The following is a 23,705-nucleotide window of genomic DNA, read 5'->3' on the forward strand; positions in this document are numbered from 1 at the left end:
ACTATTGTAGAAGGGCCCAGGACAAGTTAACTCAATCTACTGATTTTTAAAGCTATCCCTAAAGTAAAGGCAGAGACCTTGGCTCATTTATGATGTCAGATGTCTATACTATTTGATTGAGTGGTATTTTGCTCTTTACCTGGAGATCAAATTATAAAGGTTAAAAGATTCTCTGACGTAGGTCTACAAGATTGTGTGTTGGTAGCACTTACAAATTGGTGGGCAGTTAAGAAGATCTTCAGTTAAGGTATAAGAGATCTTCTTAGTTTTAGAGGACATAAACCCCCAACTTTTATGGGCTGTACTGTCTCCAATGAAAGATTAAAACAGCTGCTTCCAGGTGGGAAAGATGGAATGATATAGGATTTAGCCATTTGGGCTAGATATTTGAAAAATCATGAGTGAGTCATTGTGGCTGTTAGTATGTGGGTGCATGAAAAGACTATTATTTTTAAAGGTTGCAAGAGTCATGAAGTAACAGTTTGATAGATTCATTACTCCAGCAAGATACAGTTGGTGTGGGCTGGGAGGAGGGCCAGTTACACCTACCTCTTTCACTGGCTATCCCAGCTCCATTTCTGGCATAAGTTAGAACTGCTTAGAGGCTACCCTAATTTACACCCGCTGGCTCTGGTGGTCCTGCACCCATAGACAATCAGCAGAATGCCACCACAGACACATCTCCTCCAACACTGAGTTGGGGGAGGTTGGTGTAGGAACCACCCACACCACTTTACACCAGTAGAGCCCTCTTCTCCATTGGGGGAATTCTCAGCTGGCCAGATTACCTCCCTTTCTGCCACTGAAGCCACCCAGAGTGGCTGGAGCGGGAATAGTGAACCTGGCCTCTGCTCACCTGCCCATGCAAATTTGCACAACTAGTTACACTAGCAACCAGGCATTTGTTGTGCCCCCATTTGGCAGGGCAGCTTGAGTAACGCGTCCTCTCAGGAATGAGCTGTGAACACATCACAGGCCAGCTTCTCAGGTGCCCCTGAGCTGCATACGAGGAGGGGAGCGTAGCTGGCTTTCTGTTACCTTTATACACACCCCCACACTAGTGCTGAGGGCAGCAGGGGCCAGTTCAGCTCCCAATCCAAGTTGGGGTAGCCTCAGGGCCGTGGCAGTAGCGGCTTCCAATTGATCACTCTAATATAGGCCTCATGTTGTTATAAGCTTGTTTTTCCCGGGAAACGTTCATTCACGTCTTCCTCCGTCAAGAATAAAATTCAGCAAACTCTTCATTTAAAAAAGGAAATGAGAAAAGCCCTTAGACTCTCTCAATAATTAATGAAATAAAAAACCAAGTGACAAGGGCGGCTCTAGGCATTTTGCCACCCCAAGCATGGCAGGCAGGCTGCCTTTGGCGGCTTGCCTGCGGGAGGTCCTTGGTCCTGCGGACTCAGCAACTTGCCTGCGGGAGGTCTGCCAGTCCCGTGGCTTCGTTGTACCCACCGCCGAATTGCCGCCGAATCCGCGGGACCGGCGGACCTCCCTCAGGCAAGCTGCCGAAGGCTGCCTGACTGCCGCCCTCGCAGGGACCGGCAGGGTGCCCCCCTCAGCTTGCTGCCCCAGGGACGTGCTTGGAGCGCTGGTGCCTGGAGCCGCCGCTGCCAAGTGAGTAAAAGCAAAGGACAATAAAGTCCATGACACCCCATCACGTATGAACTACAGAACGTTCACACCTTTGCCTCCCTCTTGTTTGCCTCTTGCACCCTTTGTAGCTCCCCCTTGCTTTTCCCACCCCCTACACCCTCACTTGCCCCCTCACAGACGGAGAGCAGCATACCTTTAAGGCACTGGGCACAATGCTGCTTTGGGTGTCAGTCTCAGCTTCTTTCCTCCCTCCACTGCCTGGGGCCTAGGCTGCTGCCGGGGAAAGGGTTCACCTCAGGCACAGCTCATAGGGGAGTATAAGAAGAAGGTTCCTCTCTCCTCAGATGCTTAGCAGGTGGCTTTAGTGGCAGCAGATTTCAGGCTGCTTCGGGCCAGGCTACACATGCAACAGCTCCTCCTTGCTTGTCAGGCAAGTGTCCCTGTGCCAACCCTGGGAATGTGCCAGGCACACACAGGCACACTGCTTCCTCCTCCTCTTCCTCTGCCTTTATCACCTGAGTCTCCTCTGTCTATAGCCACAGGTGTGGGTCAGCCACCTGTGAAGATGGAGCCATGTGTGCTGTACTGTGAAATGCAGTTCTGTGAGAGGGCTGGCTTGGCTCATGTCAAACGCAAAGCTAGTGTAGAGGGCCCAGTTTGGCTGCCATTTACACCAATGTAAACCCAGAGCAATGCCAAGGGATTCAGTTGAGTTACTCTGCTTTTACTTCGGTGTAACTGAGAACAGATTTTGGCCATGAATTAAAACAGGAGGCGAAGCAAATACCGTTCTTTATTATGTGATTGACCCAGCAAGATGCAGAGTGCTCCTGTGAGATGCTGAGTGCTCTCAGCACACACAGAGTTCAATACCTTGCTGTATTGAGCCAAATAGCAATTTCATTGTCTCCATCTGTACTTTATTTTGTCTTACAATGGATTATTGCTATTATGTATATTACGGTAGCGCCTATCAGCCCCAAATGATATCAAAGGCCCCCACTGTGCTAGGCACTGTACAAACTTATGCAAAGCGTCTCTGCCCCAAGGAGCTTACAAACTAAATATTCAAGGCAGATAAAGGGTGGGAGAGGAATCACAAGCACAGAATGGGGAAGCGAGTTGCTGAGGCTCTTCTGATGGCACCTGATTAACAGCTGAAGTTCTCCTCCTCACCTCCTACCCATACTCCTGGCATTAGGAACTAGGTGCAGTCAGAGGAAGTTAATCTCACACATACCAAAACAGAGAACAATTGTTTTGTTACCAAGTGAACCACAGTGGAGAGGAAGAGTCTGGTGAGCATTTCTGTCTGGCAAAGCCTGATCTTGAGCTAGCACTCTTTTTGAAGTGTTCTGCCACTTCCTTTGTAGGAACAGAACAGCAGTTCTCAAACTGTAGGTCAGGACCTCAAAGTGGGTCACGACCCCATTTTAATGGGGTTGCCAGGGCTGGCGTTAGACTTGCTGGGGACCAGGGCCAAAGCCCAAGCCCGAGAGCTTCAGCCCTGGGCAGCAGGGCCCAGGGTTACAGGCCTCCCGCCTAGGGCTGAAGCCCTTGGCCTTCAGCTTTGCCCCCTTACCCCACACCCAGAGCGGTGGGGCTCAGGCTTTGGCTCCTAACCCGGGCAGCTGGGATTGGGCAGGCTCACACTGCGATCCCCCATCCTGGGGTTGTGTAGTAATTGTTGTTGTCACAAAGGTGTCATGAGGCAATGAAGTTTGAGAACCCCTGGAATAGAAGGATGATCTTCCCAGAGGACTGTTGCTTGATGTGCTCTTGAATCTGCTTTGTTGTATATAGATCTTGGAATATTACCACCAAGCATTAATAGGTCTAATATCTAAGTAGACTCTTGACATCTACTGTCCCTAGTTAGGAGGGACTATCCCTATATATGAGCAAAAACGTTCCTGATTTTTAATATTAATTTTTAATAGATTTTTATCCTGACACTGTACTTTAAAAAAAAAAAACACATCCCAACTGATTGCAGCGCACATCCCACTAGCGGTATATGTACACTGTTTGGAGAACTGTTGACCTAATGCATTTTAATTGTGGGGAGAGTTAAAAGGGAATGTATCTATGTTTGCTCACAACAATATTTAATCAAAGCTTTGGAATGTTATCCGCTATATTTTATTACATAAAAAAGGTCTTCATTGTCGTCTCTATTGAAGCAACTGAATTAAATATCTGGGGGGGTTAATGGAGAAAAACAGGAGTGTGTAAGAATTGGTCTTTTGTTGATATTTCTGTTTGGAGGGAACACGTATTCTGAGCAGAGATAGACAGTGTGTGACATTTTAACTACAAAGACCTTAGAAGGAAATAAATAAGCAAAATGCCAATTGCTTGTTTCACATGTTCTTTATTGACTGCCACTGACTGAGTTCTCAGATTGTGTGTCAGATGTCATTAGAACAGTTGGAGCTATATTAGAATTACAGCAAGATTAAGAAAGATGGTGTGCTACATGCAGGCTGAGGAGAGCTCGGTAGGGATTTGAAGCCTCAGCACAATGATGGACACCCCCCACACCCCGCCAAAGGGTCTACAAACACATTGGAAAGACATGCTTGTCCTTGCATCAGTTGTCACTAATGGAAGATGACTCTGCAGTGGTGTAAACAGATGCACTTAAAGCCTTTGCTGAAAAAATGTTGCAACTCCCAAACATTACACACTGTTGTTCTCGCTTTTGTTCTAAGAAACTCATGGCACATTCATTGCAAGTGCACAGTCTCTCAGGGATTTTTCACAATAATCAGCTTAGCTCCGACTTTAATTTCTTTAGGCTAGAGCAGGTCTGTCAGGCTTTTCACCATTCAAGCCTTGTGTTAATGATGGGTGTGTTGGGAGCTAATTTAATTGTGCACTCATTCATATTTGGTAGGTGTTACCAAAATCCAGTACAGTTTAAAGACCTTTTCAGCAAATACATCAGTTTGGCAGCACACTTGTTTCATGTCATCCTGACATCACAATGTTTAGGCTTAAGCTTCAAAATCCACTAGCTGCTCGCCCAGCCCCTCAGTCATCCAAGAAAAATTTAAAACAAAAAATAACCCCCTCTAGATATTCACTGATACCTATGTAATGACTCTGTGAATGAGGCCTGCGAACGGTGACAGACGCCTGGATGCTTCATCAGCAGGATCAGCCTAGGAAGAAGGAGCCGAGGCAGGCTTCTCCTCTCGGGATACAGGAATGGGTCTCTCGCTGTAGCTGGTGTCCATGTTGGACTGGACTTTTGGGCCAGAGAAAGTCAGCATGCCATCAGCAGACAGGGAGCAGGTGATGGCAGATTGGTCCACATTGGAAGGCAGGCGGTATCTGCGGTGGAATTCGCGGGAAATGTAGCCATGGTCATCCTGACAACAGACAGAGGGAACAGATGGCTCGGTCAGAAATGGTGCCTGGTGTGACTTGAGGCACACCCCATAGCATGTTTTAATCTACATCACCAGAATGTGACTCCATGTTTACATTGAATTCCAAACAGTTATTTCAAAGCCACTGTCTCAGGCACGGCTATGAATGTATATGCATTTTATTCTACACTACAATTTATTAGGGACAAATCCTGCCTTGGCTGATATCCTGTGCAACAACACTCATGCCAACTGAGCTACAAAGGGTGTCAATCAGAGCAGAATTTGGCCCTTACCACACGATGCTGGGCATGACTGTTAGCGGCGCTGAGCACCTGCAGCTCCCGCTTATTTCAGTTGAAGTTGTAGGTGTTCAGCACTCTGAAAATCAATGCCTATATTTCAGTATGTTGGAACCATCAGTGAATGAAACAAGAGGCTGTAATCCTGGCTCCTCTGATGCTGTTGGCTGAAAGAATGAGAAATAAAAAGAAAGATTGACATTAAAGTGGCTTTTTTCTCCCTTTATGGCAAAGTAGCCTCAAATACAAATTCTGATTGGGCTCTGAAGTTTTGTTTTCCCAACAAGTGTCTTCATGGATGAGAAGAGTTTGTGCCCCCTCCTCCCTCCCACCACTGGTATTATTATTATTCACACTTCAATCCTCGCTTGAATTTCCATGTCATATGTGGTCAGTTTCCAAGCCTTAGGCCCTTTGTTGTTTTGGTTTTGTTTGTTTTGCTCTTCTCGTCCAACCCAGCATATGAAAACTCGGCTTTCCACAAGTAATCCTGGATTATGGAAACTCAGTCATTCTTTGACAGCTTCAAATAACATTCTTTTTCTAGTCAGACATTATTTCTGAACAGTGCATATTGTCATCTGACTGTTATGGAACATGATGATTGAAAATAAACAACAGACAAATTTTCTCATTATTATCAGAAATCAGGTTTGATCTTTGTCAGAGCCGGGAACCTTCATTTAGTAACTTGGGATTAACCTTTGAAAAATAATTCTGGAAAAAGTAGAGAACATTATCCTTCCCTTTTGTACTTCCTCAACTGAGGAACACCTTCAAGTCAGAAAGAGAAAAGAGCAGGATAATTCCCCTCCAAAGTTGCATGTTTTTTCTGCTTACCTGTCTCTCATTGTGCTTGCCATGGATTTCCACAAAGTCATCCATAATCTTCACACTCAGATCTTCGGGAGAGAAGTGTTTTACATCCAGGAGGATTGTAAACTTGTCCCGGTCAGATCTCACCTGCAATTAATATGGTAATAAAATTAAACAATAATTTGTTGACTCAAAAACAAAGTAATTCTCAGTCTCATCCTGAGCATGATTGTCTCAGAAGTGATTTAAGAAGGCTAGAGAATGGTTATGGGCCTGATCCAAAGCCCACTGAAGTCAATAGGGTTCTCCAATAATGTAACTGTGCTTTGGCTAAGGCCCTGTAATTGCAAGGCTGGTAGAATTCTAAGACATCCGTAGTGCTCCTTGAGTTTGCATCCCTTCACATTGCTCTCATTGTGTCACTCTATCACTCGATTATTTTTCAGAATCTATCATTAGAGATTTATTGGACATTTGGGTTGTGCTCAGCAGCTAGCGATGAAATTATATCAGTTATGTAGCTTGACCTGTTTTGTTAAGCTAGCACTTTTTGCTTTTTACTCTCTCTTTTAAACCACACTTCCTCTGCAAAGCTGCACGGATTCAGGAAGAAAGTGTGATCTGCAGTTTTGTGGACTGGCTTGTAAGTCTAATAAAGTTCTTGCGGCTCTAGCTCTGCTGGGCTTCTGCTAGATTTTTGGAGGAAACCTGAGGAAGGTTAGTAGAATGCAGAAAAAATGAACATCTGCGCTCGCTTTGACATTTCAGATCTGACTGTTCTGAATACAGCCCAACGTACAAAATGTTCATTTTGCATATAGTCTTTGGAGAACTGTTCTTGGGATTTCTAGTATGGGATTGTAACACGGAGGTCATGAGATGATGAAAAAAAGAAAAGAAAGGAGAATGTTCATGCTCAAGATTGAATTTATACCTGGAGTCCCATCCCCAACAAAAGTACCTGAATATGAATGTTCATGTAACAGAGGAAGCTTTGTTTTTTCCCCAGCATATGGCAAACTGCTGGCAGGGTCATAAAGTGATCCTTTTACAGTATTGTAAAAAAACTATAGGTCAAATCTATTTCTTAAAGGGAAAAATGATTTCCTTTGCTAAGATTTCCTGTGATAATTTTCTGTGATGGTCAGGTGGGCTTAGTGTTTTGCAGGAAACCTGCTAGTTTTCCTGCACCTGTTCACATCAGAGCCAATTGACATAGTCTAATTGAATCAAGGAAAGTAGCAGGTGATTGTTACTATTAATGAACTGGCAGCAGAGGAAAATGGTATTCAGTAAAGGAGTCTTACCTCTGAAATGCCTGATTCCAGAACGGTGCGGAAGAGAGAGTGCCTGTAATAGGGGCTGATGGTGGAAGAGAACAAAGGCAGGAGATCATAATCGAAAAGACCCTCTCCGAAATATTGGTCAAACAAACGGCTTGGAAATAAGGGTCCAAGAGCTCGTTTGAACCAGGGGTGCTGGATGGTAATGTCCATGTTTTCTGCTTCTGCAAGTTCGACGGTGGAGAGAAGACAGTGCAGTCTCTGGGGACAGTGATGTCTTTGCTGGACTGCACAGTGGAGACTCAGAAAGCCTCCCTCTTTATATACTACTTTCACAGAATAAAGGCATTAGTGGGATTTCTCTGGAAAGACATGATCTCATGATTAAGGCAATCTGGTCAGCAGAAATGCAGAGGCTGACCTGAGAATGACAGTCTGGTTAGAATCAGTGCCAGATATCTGTGGACAGTAGCTACTTTCCAGCATGCTATGCTGTCTGGGGCTACCTCTACCCAGCGAGAAAACAGGCTCTAACTCTTAACATAGACAAGCAATTCAAACAGGACTTTTTAATTTAATTTCTTGTGGAAATTTTCTAAAGGTGTCTATAGTTACTCTAGTTAGCTTTGATCTAGCTAGATCAGAGCCAGCTCAGGTATGCCTACACATGCTGCAATCATACTTCCAAACTGTGGAGTAATCATTCCTTAAGTGTATTCAGTGGGACTTGTTTCTTGCCATCAGGTTTAGGGGTATCGGTGTGTGTATTCAATATGAGAACTGGTTGGAATATGGTAAACATTTTTCTTTCATTTTGTTTCTTTAGGGTACACACATTTCTAAGGAGCCTTGTGGTATTAAATTAGACTGTTTGTGGGACAGAACATTTTAATCTTTGAGGGCATTGGTGAACCTCAGTCCCTCCTGTTCTGTGCCTCTGGCACACAATAGTGCAGTCTCCTGAGGGCTGTAATACTTTAGTCTAATTCAGGTTACATATTTCACCAGTGGCAGTGTGAAGCAGAGCCTTCAGGCAGTGTATCACCTGCTATGCAAAATCAATGAGATTGGTGGGTGCTCATATAAAGAGCTATGTTTTGTCTTCATTGCAGAAAGAGGTGTGTTTTTTACACTGAGTTGCTGTAAATGTAGCTAGCCCAGGTCAACCCTATACCTTCACCTGGAGTTGACCTCCTCTAGCTGCATCAGGATTAAAACTACAGTGCCTTGTCTCTCCACTATGAGTTTACAGCAAGATAGCTATCTCGTAAAAATGCTCCCTTTATTTGCAGTGACGACCTAGCCTGTTTTGTAAAATATTGGAACCAGTCCAAAACATAATCCTCAACCAGACTTTTTTTTTTTTTTTTTAGTTTTAGATCTGTTCTAATGTAAGCGGGGTCTGAATGAGCTCTCCCCCGACATCTAGTGATGAGCTGGTGGAAAAGACTAGGTACACAACATGGCGGAGCTGCTTTTCTAAAATGATCCCTTTTGTCTGGTGTCGGGTTACAAATCCCTTTCGTATTGAGTGCAGAGGTAATGAAATGTTGTTATGCTTACGGTGTGAGTACAGGGCAGCAGAACTGTACTTCACTTGCCCTGATTGAGGGGATCACTCTAAAATGAACCTCACTCTCTAAGCAGGGGTAGGGATGCCATCTCCCAGTGGATATGAGAGGGGTTGGGGATAGGTGTTTCTATTTGGTGGTGTGGAGTCTGCTGAAAGAATCCTAGGCACCATTTGACCTTCCCCTGCCCAGCGTTTAAGGGCAGAGCTTACTAGACTCAATTGAGAGACATTTTTTTTGTTCGGTGATGACCAGAGCTGGGTCACTGATAAGCAGATCTAGGGCTATGCCTTAGACCTGGTGTAGGGACAGTGGTTAAATGAAAGACAATGCAGAGGCAGTACTGGCAGTGAGGTTTCCTGCTACCCAGTGAAATCAGTAAGAGCTGACATCACTAAAGACCTGGATTAAGAAGTGAAACCTCAGAACGTGGCATTGCAGAAGTGGCAGTGAGTGTCCAACAGCAGTAGCATGTGACCAGTGGCAGCAGGGAAAAGCAGGAGAGGAAATGGCAAACAGTGAGTTGCAGACGTGCACAGCAACCACACAGATATTGCTCAGCGTCCCCCATCCTTTCTTGGGTTGGAGGTGAACCCCTTTGAATGCACCTCTGAACTCTGGGTCTTCTCTAATCAAGGACAGCCAACTGTGAGTAGGGTGCAGTGGAGGGTGCGGAGAGTGATGTGATAAAGGGACATTTGTTCTTCAGACTGCACCACTGCAAGGCGGGAAACAGGTAAAGGACACTGCCCGACACTGCCCGATGCACTGTGAGTCAGGTTCGCCTATGGTTACATGCTTTTGAATGTGGTTGTGATGTTTTCCCAAATGTTCCCTTCCTTTTAATAAAAGCTGTCTTTTGTTATACACAGACTCAGTGCTTATGACTGGGAAAGTATTGCCTCTTAGAGACACCTGGGGTAGTGTTATGTTTTCTCAGATTACTGGGCGGAGGCTTTAGCCAGTTCTGTGTCATATTGTTAAGAGGAACCCCTAGATAATGAACCCCTAAATAATGAACCCAACCCTTGTCGCTGCCAAGTTTCACCTGGCAGAAGGGTTACCCTAGTAAGAAGTTACCGTAAAGTGTGTGTCACTTCGCACATTTGCCTTTACCATCCCAGAAGGCCGGACCGTTCTAAATGTTACAGCTGCATCCCCAACACTTCCTCCTCCTCTCCCACAACCTAGCTGACTTTTCCTCTCTCCCAATCCCTACTTCTGATGACAGACTTGCTGACATGGCGACCGTTGCTCCCTTGTGCCACTATTGTCACAGCAATGATCCCATACTTCCCAAAACATACCTGGGGGCTAGTCTGAGTTGAGGGTACATGGCTGAATACACAACCACAGCGACAAGGGCCACAGGACACTCTGGATTCCTTTCACAGGGGTCCAGAGATGATCTAGGGAAGGGAAGGGCAGCTGAGTAGGGGAGAAAGAAAAGCCATCAGTTGGGCTGCTTTTGCTAGGAAGGGAGTCATAACTATGGGTAAAGCATGTGAGCAGGTGGCTGTAAGGCAGGAGCACCTTCTTTTGGTGATGGGGAAAAGGTAGCCAGAAACTAAAATATCTTAGTTAAGGAGGATTTGTAGGGCTTATTAACCTTTTCAGGTTCACCCATGACTGTACTAATATTTTTTCAGATCAGTAGTTTGTTTATATTTGTTTAGTTTTATTTTCAATTTTACCGGGTGATTTAAGCAGCCAATAATCTCCTCTTGCAGCATCTGTATACTGGGGAATATCTCTCGTTACACACTGACGCATCATGCCCCCAAAGAGATGCAGTAGTAGGATTTTCATTCAAATGGTCTTTCAGGGGGGTCTTGTGCTGCTAGCTCACTTTGACACTTTTGAAAAGCTAAATTATCATGCAAAACCACCAAGATAGGCACATGAGAAACATCTCATTTAGCAAAGGCCAACATACTTCCTCACTATGCTCTCCAAAGAATATAGCATGTCCTTGAGTAAAACAGATGTCTGGTGGGCAAGGGGCAGATTTTTTGAATTGTCATTAGTTTGTCAATATGCCTTACCTTGTAGACTTCTCACTTCTAGGCCAGATCATTGGTTTAAATCCCATACTGGACCTTGAGTTCAAACACAATACTAACACTACAGTAAGTATTTAAGGCATTCTATTGAGCAGGCAGTCATTACCAGCTGTTGCCACTGGGAAGTGCCTTCATGTGATTTTGAGGTGATGGTCATATTATGCTTCTAGATCAGTGCTACTCAAAGTGGTGATCTGTGGACCGGTGCCGGTCCGCAAGCCATTGGCTGCTGGTCCGCGGCGAGTTTCCAGGAAAGAAAGAGAGAAATAATAGTATAATTTAAAAATCACACCGGAATTCCATCAAGAATAATTATCAGTCGATAAAAGTCGACAGTATTAAATAATATGTTTTCAGAAGCACATATTATAATATTGATAATTATCCCATAGCGCTCCTTCGCATATAAAGACTCCGCCCCACCGGCAGTTACCATCGAGAAGTTGAATAGAGAGTGTCATACAGATCTCTGCATGTTTGTCATTTGGGTCCCCGTCCAAACCCACTGATCTGAGAATGTAAGTACTAATAATATTATAAATTTTAATAATTATTTTCTATCCTATCCCGCTGTATCCCTTATGAGGTAGATAGAGACAATTGAGCACCACACACCTATAGCCAAATAGACAGTCCTTGTAGGAGCAGGATATTATAATTGTACTAATTGTACTATAAGAATTGATGTAAACTTTGATTTCATTCTGCCAGCCACCCTTTTTGAATAACAGAGATGACCATCTGAGACTGGGATCCTGTTTCCAATATGCATTACAATTAGGACCTGTTATAAAGTTTAGTTAGTAAGAGACAGGATTTTGTATTGTGTCTATGATAAATAGATTAGAGAAATGTTGAGGGCCTGAAGCCCCAATGTGAATTGTTTTAGTTATAAGATTTAGCAAGGCTTGATTTACAATGTATTCTGCTGAATATAAAATACTGCTGTCTGTATACCATTGAAGGTTTCTGTGAGAGACTGTTTGTGTGAACGAGGAATGCATGCATCAGGAAAAGATAAGGTGTGAAAGCCATCACAAATGTCCAGATGGTCAAGAAAAAGTGAGAGACTTGGAAAGACCAGAAGACAATCAGAAAACATCCATTGTATCCGATGCTAAACATGTCAGCAGCATTGACGACCTCAGAGGTGAGGCAGGCACCCCCGAAGGCGAGACAACAAATAGGAGATAACGATGGGAAGCCCGACAATAACCATGAAATGATAACAGCAGAAAACCCCAAGATTAACACCACTTAAGGACTAATGATTACAGGATGACATTGCAAAATGCATGGACTCAAATGGTAATTTACAACTATAAAGCTGGGGTGTTTTGCCATAGAACTCTGGGTTCAGTCCTACAAAGCCTCGGCGCATCGGATCGCGATCGACAGAGCCCAGCTCCTCACTCGTGCTCAATCTAACTGGCCATTAGATTGACTTGAGCTACAACAGACTCGTAACTATAAACATCAACTGGCAGGACTGTGTGTGTGTGTCTGTGTGTGTGTGTGTGAGAGAGAGAGAGAGAGAGAGAGAGACTGTTCCCCCTGAAAAGATCCCAGGTGCTTTGTATGAGCATAACATCCTCGCTTCCTCCATATCCATATATCGTTTCATGCACGCTCTCATTGTTCTTACTTATAGCCTTCCTCTCTTCTAGAATCAAACCTATGTGTTTCTGCCAGGAAGTTCTCGAAATTCCTCGCTTTCTCACTCCATATCTTTCAGACAGGTAAATCTTATTTTTGATGTTCATTATTCATTCTTTCCATATGTCCAAACCATCTTAACTTTCCAATTATTATCCTGTTTGCAATTTAATATTAAAATTTATATTATCTTCTTATCCTAACATTACTTACCTGGTTAATCAATGTTCTCCCGCACATATTTCTCAATAAAAGCAATCCCACTGCATTTATTTGGCTTTCAGCCTAATATCATAAATTAAGTATATACCCGGGGTAATGGAATCTATATTAACTATTTTATGCCTAATTTACTGATGGCGAAGAGAGGTCCAATCGACATATATATCAAGCAGAGGCATCCGGTTGCTGAACACACATGTAATTCTGAATCAGATGACGGCAATGAAACCGAAGTATTGTCAACAAAAAGAATTCGTACTAGCTTTACTTGGAAATATGACTCCTCATACATTCAGTTCGGTTTTGTAGCCACGAATGATGGTGGAGTGCCAAAACCACAGTGCGTTATTTGTGGCAATGTGTTGGCTAATGACGCAATGAAGCTGTCAAAGCTCAAGAGGCATTTAAATACAAAACATAATGAAATTAGTTCAAAGCTGAAAGAGTTCTTCGAAAGAAAGCATGTTGATTTAAAAGGCCGTCAGAAACACATCTTTGAAGTGTCACACATAAATACTTGTGCTTTGCGAGCTTCTTATAAAGTAGCGCTTCACGTTGCTAAGGCTAAAAAGCCATACACAATCGGTGAGACACTAGTGATAGACTGTATTAAAGATGTCTGCATGGAAAAGCTGGGCAAGCTGGCGGCAAAGAAAGTGGCTCAGGTGCCACTTTCAAATGACACTATAGCTCGATGAATTCACGATCTGGCTCAAGATATGGAAGATCAGCTCATAGGACCGATTAAATTAGCAAAGTACTTTTCTTTGCAGCTTGATGAATGTACAGACATTGCTAATATGGCAATTTTGATGGTGTATGTACGCTTTGAACATGAGGGTGATTTGAAGGAAGAGTTTTTGTTTTCTGCTTCACTACCAACAAAAACAACTAGTTCTGAAGTGTTCAAGACTGTGAGCGACTACATCGTTAACAAATGTGGGTTGGATTTCAAGTTTTGTGTAGGTGTATGTTCTGATGGTGCTGCCGCAATGACAGGACAGCATTCTGGAGTGGTAAATCAGATTAAGGCGCTTGCACCTGAATGCAAGTCGATGCACTGCTTCCTTCACCGAGAAAGTGAAAAAACAGTGTGCTCAGCGAGGTCGTAAAAATTGTGAACCATGTAAAGGTGAATGCTTTAAATTCAAGACTATTCGCTGCATTATGTGATGATATGGGAGCTGATCATAAAACAGCTCCTATTGCATGCCGATGTACGTTGGTTATCGAGGGGAAAAGTCCTGTAAAGACTATTTGAGCTCCGAAACGAGCTTGCTGAGTTTCTTCAGGACAAAAAACCAAATTGGTCACAATTGTTCCAAGATGTGGATTAGATAGCCAAGCTGGCTTATTTGGCTGATATCTTTGCCATCTTTAATTATCTCAACACCTCCATGCAGGGAAGGATGGCTTCGTCTCCTACAATGGCAGATAAGATCGACGAACAGAAATGAAAGCTAAAAGCATGGAAGAGTTGAGTGTCAAGAGATTGTTATGACATGTTTCACAACTTAGCGACAATCATCACCGATGCAGGCAAAGACCTTGATGTTACATCTCTACGAAACGTCATCAGTGAACACTTGACGAATTTGGCAGAACGTTTTGAGTTTTACTTTCCAGCAGAAGAAGATCCACAGAAAGGGACTGGATGGATCTGAAATCCGTTTATTCCACTGAAAGATGACTTAACCATCACTATGGAGGATAAATTGTTGGAGCTGGCTGCTGACGAAAGACTGAAGATAAGTTTCGAAACTACAACATCACTTGCTTCCTTTTGGATAAAAGTGAAAGCAGAATATCCTGAGCTTACTGAAATTGCTCTGAAAACTCTTCTCCCATTTCCTTCAACATACCTCTGCGAGACTGGCTTCTCAACCATGAGTGTCATTAAGACAAAGTACAGGAATAGTATGTATAGTCATTCTCCACTGTGTGTGGCACTGTCCTCAATTGAACCATGACTGGATAAGCTGACAAAGAAGAAGCAGGCTCACCTTTCACATTAGTAAAGGTTAAGGTTTTAACATGCCTATTATTGTATTGTAATATTGTATTATTTCTTTGCAAAATAAATATAAAATAAAAAATGTCTGCCAACTTTTATTTTATTCATTATATTGTCTCTGTTATAAATGAATACTACTACAAATGTTCAAATAATCTTTTCTTGGATCATAAACGAATAATAGTCATTTTATACTGTCCGCACAGACGCACAGCCTTCCAATCAGTCTTCAATGTATTTAAATGGGAACGTCTCTGCATGTATGCCACACTCCCATTCCAATTAATACAGTGAAGAATGTTAGTTTTTCTGATCTGATGTGCTACATGTCTATGCGAAAATGATAATAATATGGCACAAATATGGTACCGGTCCCTGGCAAATATGGTACCGGTCCCTGGCACATTGGGGGAAAAATATTGCCGGTCCGCCACATCAGATAGTTTGAGAAGCGCTGCTCTAGATCATTGTTTTTCAGCTGGTAAGTGACAACCCCCAGGGGATCACAAAAGGCAATCAGGATGGGGAGGGAGTCACACGGCATTGCAAACTTTCTGACATTCTAGAGCAATAAAATCTTACACTCCCCACCTCTCTTAAACCTTCACCAGTCAAAGGCAGCATTTGTGATCAGCCTCTCAACACACACACACAAATATATTATACAGGCTTAGCACTGATGCTTTTTTTTTTTTACTCTTATAGTAAAGACAAGTGAGTCATGAAAATATTTTACTCTGAACAAAAGGTTGCCAACTTGAATGGCAGAGAAACACTGGTCTAGATCATTTTTATGTATATGGAGAAGTGAACTGTTATACTTTTGAAATGAAAGAACAGTTGTGCAAATTACACAAAATTTTCCTTTTCAAGGAATGGTTTCAGGCCAGCTGTGATAGCAAAAAAAAAAAAAGATGTTAACATGCAGACAACAAAGGACAATAGACATATTATTCTAAAGGATAATAAAATGCATCTCAGTCTGATTCCAGTTTTCCTTCTGACAGTTTTGAGTTGGCGTGGAATGTTAGGCAATGGCTGTGAGGCAGCCTGTTATAGTTCTGGGTGTAAAAGCCTTCCCTCTACCTACAGCACAGATTTCTATATAGCCTCAGGAAGGGTCAGGGGCTGGTTGTAGAGTTATTGTCAGATAGTCCATATTCTTTGCGGTAGGGAATGATATTATGGCTTTAAAAGCAGAAGGGGTCAATCAGACTCCCCTAAGTTAGCTCCAAGGCTGCAATGGCCTGCCTTAGCCAAATAACAAATAAAGTAACAGACAGGGAGGAGGGAGGTCATGTCATCCCTGCCAGAACTCAAAAGGAATCAAGTTACCTTTCCAAGGTATACAGACAAATACATGTGAGTGAGGAGGATGACAGACAGGAAAGACACTCACCTTGACTCAGTGCATGGGCAACAAAAGGCCACCCCAGTGGGGTGAGGAATCAATACTCCTCCGCTTCTTCATCCCCCCCAGAAAAGCTAAAGTTAGGCCACTGGAGTCCCCACCCCAGCCTCCAAAGGGGTGAGGCACAGAAAGGAATTTGGCTGTGGGGGAGGTTTGAGGAATTTCCCTTGCTTGCCCTCTTTCATCTGCTGTTAAAAACAGTACATGGGTGTGTGCCACTGCACAGCGAGGCAGCCATAACAGATTTTTCTCTTTGGCCCAAAGAACTGCTGTGTGAAATATTTCTGGGGGGGTCCTTGACCCATTGCTGGGGCAGGCAACCCCTTCAGGGACAAAGGGACACTAGACACATCCCTAGTAGCCATGTGGGAGTGGGACGACCAGGTTTCGAGCACCCAAAGGTTTCAGGGTGACAAAGGTAAGAAAGGGTAGGCAAGAGCCCCATAGGTGCTAAAGAGAGAAATGATATGGGCTGGTGGTGAAATGGCTCTGTAGGGATTGTTGAAGAATGTCAGCTGGTTTGCTAGCAACAATGTTTAGCATGTGAATTGTTGAAATGTTAAATTATGAAAGGCCACCCGTGGAATAAACTTGTCCAGGAAATAAATCAGTAGGTTTCCCTAGAATGCCAGTTACTCTCCCTAGCTACCCCCACTTCTTTAGTGGGGAGATGTTTGTGGTGGGTTGTAGCCGTGTCGGTCCCAGGATATTAGAGAGACAAGGTGGGTGAGATAACATCTTTTAGTGGACCAACTTCTTTTGGTGAGAGAGACAAGCTTGTCACCAACAGAAGTGGAGAGGGGAGACGGCTACGGCAATTTCCTGCAGTATCCTTGAAAAACCTTATTAAGTTTAAGTATGCTTGGAGTCCACTATATTAAATACAAAGGTAATGTATTATTGTGGCCTGGATGATCAAAGGTTTGTACTGAACAATATGGCAGACAAGCCTGAACTTCTGGGACAATACATGTGAGGTGGATTTCCTGGGAAACATCAAGGAGAAGCAAAGGCGACACGAAGAGGGGGGAGTCAAGTCCCCCACCCCACCCCAGATTGGCCTGCCCAGGGGCGAAGAGGGAGAGTGGCTCTGTCCTTCTCTCCCTGCGCCTTCCCCCCAGCACCTTTGGCTGCGCTCCCTGGCAGCTGGGTGGGGAGCAGGACAGAGCTGCTTTTTCCTGAGAGAGCCTGGTTGGGAGGCAAGGCCCACCCCCTGCCCAGTTCTGAAGGCAGTGCCCTTGCCAGCAGCAGCAGCAGCAGCACAGAAGTAAAGGTGACGATCCCATAACCCCCTTACAATAGCCTTGTAACCCCCACTCACCATCTTTTGCGTTTGGACCCCCACGGTTACAACACCATGAAATTTCAGATGTAAACCTCTGAAACCATAACATTGATGATTTTTAAAATCCTATGACTGTGAAATTGACCAAAATGGACTGTGAATTTGGTAGGACCCTATGTATAACGGAAGGAGGCACCGATTCATGGAGGTGCTTGTTCTGAGCTAACAGCTGTTAAGAACTTGTAACCACAGAAAACCCCCTTGGTGGGGTTTGAAGGACTGAAACCTACTGTAGCCCTTCTTGGATTAGTGTGTAGGTTCTTTTATTGTTTTTATTGTGTCTTCTCTGTAATGGTTTCACCATAAAAATAAAGGAGCTTGCTTAGAAAGGGCTGTGTGGTAACTTTTAACTGTTGGCAATTACACTAGTTCAGGGGTTCCCAAACTTGGTTCACAACTTGTTCAGGATAAGCCCCTGGCGGTCCGCAAGATGCTTTGTTTACCTGAGCGTCCGCAGGTACGGCGGCCACTCGCAGTTCCCAGTTCGCTGTTCCCTTAAAATGCTGTCCTGAATCAAGGCCATAAATGGTGATATTATGCAGGGGGCAGACCTAGCTGCAGGAGCCAGTTGCATAAACACTATTGTCATTCTTTCAGAGTCCTTAAATGTTTGCTAAAAATTTCCCTCTGGAAGTGTTTGTCCTCCATCATATTTCTCTCTCATTAGGGAAAGAGTTTCCTGCATTGTTTCCCTGTCCTCTTTCCTCAAGCTGTCCTGTCTCTGAAACATGAGCCTTGTTTTGTGCTCTTCAAACTTTGTCTGTGTAGTCAGAGTCCTTGTTCACATCCAGGAACAGTTCTTCTCATTCCTGGGCTGAAAGTCTGTGAGCCTTTCCGCCACTGTGGATCTAGCAGGCCTGTCGCCATATCTGTTCTGGGACACTCATAGAGTTGAAGTGGCCACTGTAATGAGAGATAAAGAAATAATAGCAACACTCATCTCCCTGCCTCCTTTAAATACCAAAAAAGGCAATAACAGGTAACAATTGCCACTCTGTGTTGAATTCCAGTGCCTCCCTACAGAGCACTTTTTCCATGGGCATATTATCAGAATTCATGCACCACACTTACAAGAATAAAGGTGGGCAAGGAAGCATTAATGCAATCATGGGAGGAAGGGATTGGAGGCATGTGTTTTGATCACTTTCACAGGATCAATAAGTGTTACTTGTTGCAGGCAAATGGAAACCTTGGCCCATCCAAGGAAAGAAGTCAGTGGGAGCTGCTGGCTGCTCAGCACGTTTGACAGTCAGGCCACTTACTTAGATGCTTAAATATAGATTTAAGAGCATAACATTAAGGTCCAATTTTTATTAAATTGGTTTCCATTTCTTTGCAAGCGAGATCTCCTGTCCCCCACAGCACTCTACGAATTCACACACACCTCCTCACTTGAATCCTCCCTACAAGGCTTTGCCTTGCAATCACCAATCTTTCAGATGGGAAGGGGGATTCTTTGGATTCTATCAACCCCACTACTTACTCAGCCACAGAGGTCACTACAGAGCAAGCTGAGGCTCTTGGCTAAATACCTTTGAGGATCTGGACCAGGCTCTGCCTCTCTTGCACTCTCTGGCCCTGATGACTTGGAGGAACTACAGGACAAGTAATTGATCCTGGGCTTCCTGCACAGTGATACAGATCACTAGAGAACTGTGGGATAGCAAAGTCAAGCATCTCTCTCATTGCCTCCCACCGTTCTGCTTGGTGCACTATCAGCTCTTATATGATACGAAAGGGGCCACTTGTAACACAAACTTATTCACAGTTGAATTTATTCCATAAAGGTAGGACTGTGGGAAGATTGGTTTGGAAGTTACTGAGGCCACGTCTTCACTTCAGTGGCTAGAGTGTCACAACTACAGAGTGCTGCTGTAGCACTGTAGTGTAGGTGCTTCCTACATCGATGGAAGGGTTTTTTCTGTCGATATAGATACTCCACCTCTCTGAGAGGCAGTAGCTATATCAATGGAATAATTCTTCCATCAACCTCGCTATATCTACAGTGGCAATGTAGCTAGGTTGGTCTAATTTTTAGGTGTAGAGAAGGCCTGAGGCCCAGATCCAGAAAGGTATTTAGGCTCTTAACTTGCAGTGAAATGAATGTTGTATACAGTGTTATTGTAGCTGTGTGGGTCCCGGGATATTAGAGAGACAAGGGGCGTGAGGTAATATCTTTTGTTAGACAGAAGTTTGGCCCAATAAAAGCTATTAACTCACCCCTCTCGTCTCTCTAATTAAATCAATGGAAGTTAGAAGCCTAAATACCTTTGGGGATCTGAGAAAAGGCTGGAAAATCACTTCAGTTAGAGTCATGCCCTGTGCTTGATTCCTGGTTCCACTCCTATATCCACTTCCTCCTCATTTTAAATGCATGGGGTTCTTTTTATTGTACAGCTATCTGTCTATTTTCAAACCTCTTCACAGATCAGCTGTACATTGGAAAAGCTAAATATCAGCTCTCCTCACACAAAGTCAGATTTTTTTTAATCTAAAGAATTTATATAATGTCAACAGTCTGTTTCAGTGCAGCCAAAGAGGCTTAAAAAATTACTAGCAATCCCTTTTTTCCACCTCAGAGCCCATATCCTGAACACTGAACAAATCCCATCAGTGTTTGGGGTACATAATGTCATTGTTGTTGAACCACTGGTGAATTTACACACTGTTAATCCTTGGCATTTATTCAAACAAGCTCAGCAAGTTTCAGCAGCACAATGCACTTAATGTTTTCATCAATGGGTTTACATAGTGAATGAGATGCTCTCAGCGCCTCAGCTTGCAGCATTGCAAGCTAGAGAGTACAGCAGGAGCATAGCAGAGCAGAACTGAGAGAAAAGGAGAATTGAAGCAGACACATGTTTGGAATTTTATGGCAGTTTAAGTAGCAATAATACCTAACTCTCGCAGTCTGCATATCTCAAAACACTGCATAAAGGAAGTCAGTATCATTATCCCCATTTCACTGGGGAAACAGCCAGGGAAAGTGCGTTGTTAAGGGTCCCTCAGCAGGCCAGAGGCAATGTTAGAACTAGAAGCCCATTTTCCCACGTATCTGTCCAGTGCCCTTTCCACTGGATCACACTGCCTCTCATGCAGTAGCAGCTTAGAGCTCCATTGGCTTGCAAGCAGGGTTTCATGTATGAGAACTTTTGGGGCTCCTCTCTTTGCCTTGTAAAATCTTCCTTTTGTCAAGGAAATGTTAGTTTCAGGCCAGAGAACTTTTTTTAAAGAAAATACTGAAGGACACTGGCATACCTGTCTGGGTAGTCTAACTCACTTTAACTCCCAGGTCACCCTGTAACCCGCACAAACAATGTTGTAGATGTTATGGGGGAAGAAGAGGCAGTGAACAAATGTGTTCGCTAGTGAGTCTGTGATGATTCGGGGGATTGCTATAAGGGAGCCGAGGATGAGGGGGAGAGGCAATCAGAGGTGCACTGAAACTCTGTGGTAATTCTGCACTGAATTGTTCAATTACTCTTGAGGCTGCATCAGGTTGTTTGTGCAGAGCTTGGGGATGGGAAGGTTAAGTGCTGAATACATGCTAAGTATGAATGCTATCGTGAGAATTGTTTAATTCTCCCTACCCCCAGAGAGTGTGAGAAATTGCCTAATCACAGGTGAACTGGCAGTGAATTAACCACTGACAAGTCTGAGATGAATTATTTAACCACAGGTGGATCTGCAAGTCAGCAATGGTTTGGAAGCAAGGTGACCTCCAAGATGGGTATGAAAAGATACTGGAGGCTTGTCTACACTTGAAATGCTACAGCAGTGCAGCTGCGCCACTGTACAGCTTCAGTGTAGACACTCACTAAAGCGATGGGAGGGGTTCTTCCATCACCGTAGTTAATCCACTGCCCCGAGAGGTGATAGCTAGGTCAACAGAAGAATACTGCTGCCAACCTAGCACTGTCTGCACTGGGGGTTAGGTCAGCTTAACTGCTTTGCTCAGGGGTGTGGATGTTTCATAGGCCGTCTTACAAAATGCTGAGACTGGCCCTGTGCACGTCATTATATGGAGTACATTAAAAACACAAAGGGCCTGATGCAGCAGTCCACACCACCTGCTTTGCACTCCGGTTTTATGGCTGCTTTGCATTGCCAGAGCAAACCAGTGAGTGTGGCCCAATGTCTCTGCCTCAGACAGCTTACCTGGAGTACACAAGACAGTGGTTCAAACACAGAAATGGGAGTAAGACAGGAAGATGGTAAACAGAGGAATAATCGGTAAGAAGATCATTACATTCACTAAATCAGAATCCATAGAAGAGTGTAAAATTCATTATAGGCAGACCAGGCCAAATCCTTAACTGATGTAATCAGACTTAGCTCCACTAACTGAAGATCTGGTGCATGGCAGTCAGGGCCGGTTCTGAGTTTTTTGCCGTCACAAGCAAAAACATTTTCCTGTGCCCCCTGGCCCTGCCCCAACTCCGCCCCTTCCCCATCCCATTCCAACCCCTTCCTCAAATCCTCAGCCCCACCTCATCCCCCGGGCATGCCGCATTTCCCCTCCTACCCATCCCTCCCTCCCAGGCTTGCCTGGGAGGGAGGGGGGAGAAGCGGAGCGGCGGCGTGCTCGGGGGAGGAGGCGGAGGTGAGCTGGGGGTGAGCAGTTCCTCTGCCCTCCCGGGTTACTTCCTGCGGCCCTCCCCATGCCCCCCACCGCCGCAGCTCACCTCCGTTCCGCCTGCTCCCCTGAGCGCGCTGCTGCCACTCTGCTTCTCTCCCCTCCCTCCCAGGCTTGCCGCAAAATAGCTGATTCGCGCGGCAAGCCTGGGAGGGAGAAGGGAGAAGTGGAGCAGCGGCGCGCTTGGGGGAGCAGGCGGCAGTGGAGTGGAGGTGAGCTGGGGGGAGCAGTTCCTCTGGCCCCCTCCCTAGGGTTACTTCCTGCGGCCCTCTCTGCACCCCCCACCGCCACAGCTCACCTCTGCTCAGGGCCAGCTCCCAGCTTTTTGCGCCCCAAGCAAAAAAAAAAAAAAAGGAACCGGAGTGCCGCCCCTTGGCAAGTGCCTCCCCAATCACATGGAGTGCTGGTGCCTAGAGCTGGCCCTGATGGCAGTGTGTGTAGCCAATGTATGGCTGGCCTTACCTGATGAGAAGCTAGAGATTGGTGGTAGTTAGCTCGAAAAGGAGAAAAAGCAGAGAGGCCATGACAGAACTGAATACAGGAATGACCAATACGAAGTGACGCCTGACAGCTATCACCCTGCCCCATAGTACAGGAGCCAGCAGACACTCCATGGAAAGGGTACATTTCAAAGGAAATGATCTGAAAAATGGCACCTGTTGCCAATGCACCAAACACCTTCACTCTCCTCCTCCACAGCCCTTCACAAAACCCGCTCTTCCTCCACTGCTTTCCACCACTGACTTCCACTCTTGTGTGCTGTGTGTTTTGTTAAACATCAGAATGCATCAGGTTTATTCACAATGTAATGCAGCTCGTCATGGGCGACACCTTCAGCTGGTTGTAAATCTGTGTGTCTCAGTTCTGGAGCAACGCCAGCTTACACAAGTATAAGCTCTGACCCACAATGTCATGTTTAGCGCAGGGCTGTGCAGATACAGATTACCTGAATGAATGAACAACCAACAGAGGGAATGCACACTGTAATTTTTTAAAGCATGAAAGAAGTTTAGCACCCTCTTGAGAAAACAAGAGCAGCACAATGAAATCTGGACTCTCATTTTTCCCAGGGTGATTCCCAGAGCCTGGGAAAATTCAGAAAGAGACCAGCGTGTGCAAATAAAATCACAGCCTTTGAAATGCTATGCAGTAAGTTTCTTCATGTAGAAGAAAAGAGAAATTGCCCTAAAAAAACTGCCCGGTAATTGCTATCTTCTGCTGTGAATGTTGTTGCAAGACTTTTGACAAGGCTGCTCCAAACACAGGATCGCAGACCTCACGTGGCACCTCCTTTCTTTACTGATCGCCACAAACTGTAGTGCAGGCAATTTTTCCAGTGCACACGGCACATCAGGCGTGATGTGCAGTCTTCAGCTGAAATCACAATGTGCTCCACATGACTTTCATGTAGCT

The 23,705-nt window shown here is 44.6% G+C and overlaps 1 protein-coding gene and 1 pseudogene across 1 annotated transcript; one reads left to right on the forward strand and one right to left on the reverse strand.

Moving 5' to 3' along the window:
* Positions 1-3,957: 3,957 nt before the first annotated feature.
* Positions 3,958-7,656, reverse strand: CRYAA (crystallin alpha A). The gene is made up of 3 exons (XM_039488913.1): positions 7,399-7,656; positions 6,116-6,238; positions 3,958-4,973 (listed from the first exon to the last, which is right to left on the reverse strand). Exons 1-3 carry the CDS (start codon positions 7,585-7,587, stop codon positions 4,764-4,766), a joined length of 522 nt encoding a protein of 173 aa, XP_039344847.1. The 5' UTR covers positions 7,588-7,656; the 3' UTR covers positions 3,958-4,763.
* Positions 7,657-13,020: 5,364 nt separating this feature from the next.
* Positions 13,021-14,901, forward strand: LOC120372125 (annotated as a pseudogene).
* The last annotated feature ends 8,804 nt before the right edge of the window (positions 14,902-23,705 follow it).

The sequence above is a fragment of the Mauremys reevesii genome, linkage group 1, assembly GCF_016161935.1.
Source record: "Mauremys reevesii isolate NIE-2019 linkage group 1, ASM1616193v1, whole genome shotgun sequence".
Classification (NCBI taxonomy): Eukaryota; Metazoa; Chordata; order Testudines; family Geoemydidae; genus Mauremys; species Mauremys reevesii.

Bases quoted from the DNA above. Each gene is read 5' to 3' on its own strand.
- CRYAA (XM_039488913.1), bottom strand. From the start codon at position 7,587: ATGGACATTACCATCCAGCACCCCTGGTTCAAACGAGCTCTTGGACCC. The intron at 6,239-7,398 runs GTAAGACTCCTT...TATTAATTGCAG, and splicing joins TGGAATCAGGCATTTCAGAG to GTGAGATCTGACCGGGACAA. The intron at 4,974-6,115 runs GTAAGCAGAAAA...GTCTGTTGTCAG, and splicing joins GCAAGCACAATGAGAGACAG to GATGACCATGGCTACATTTC.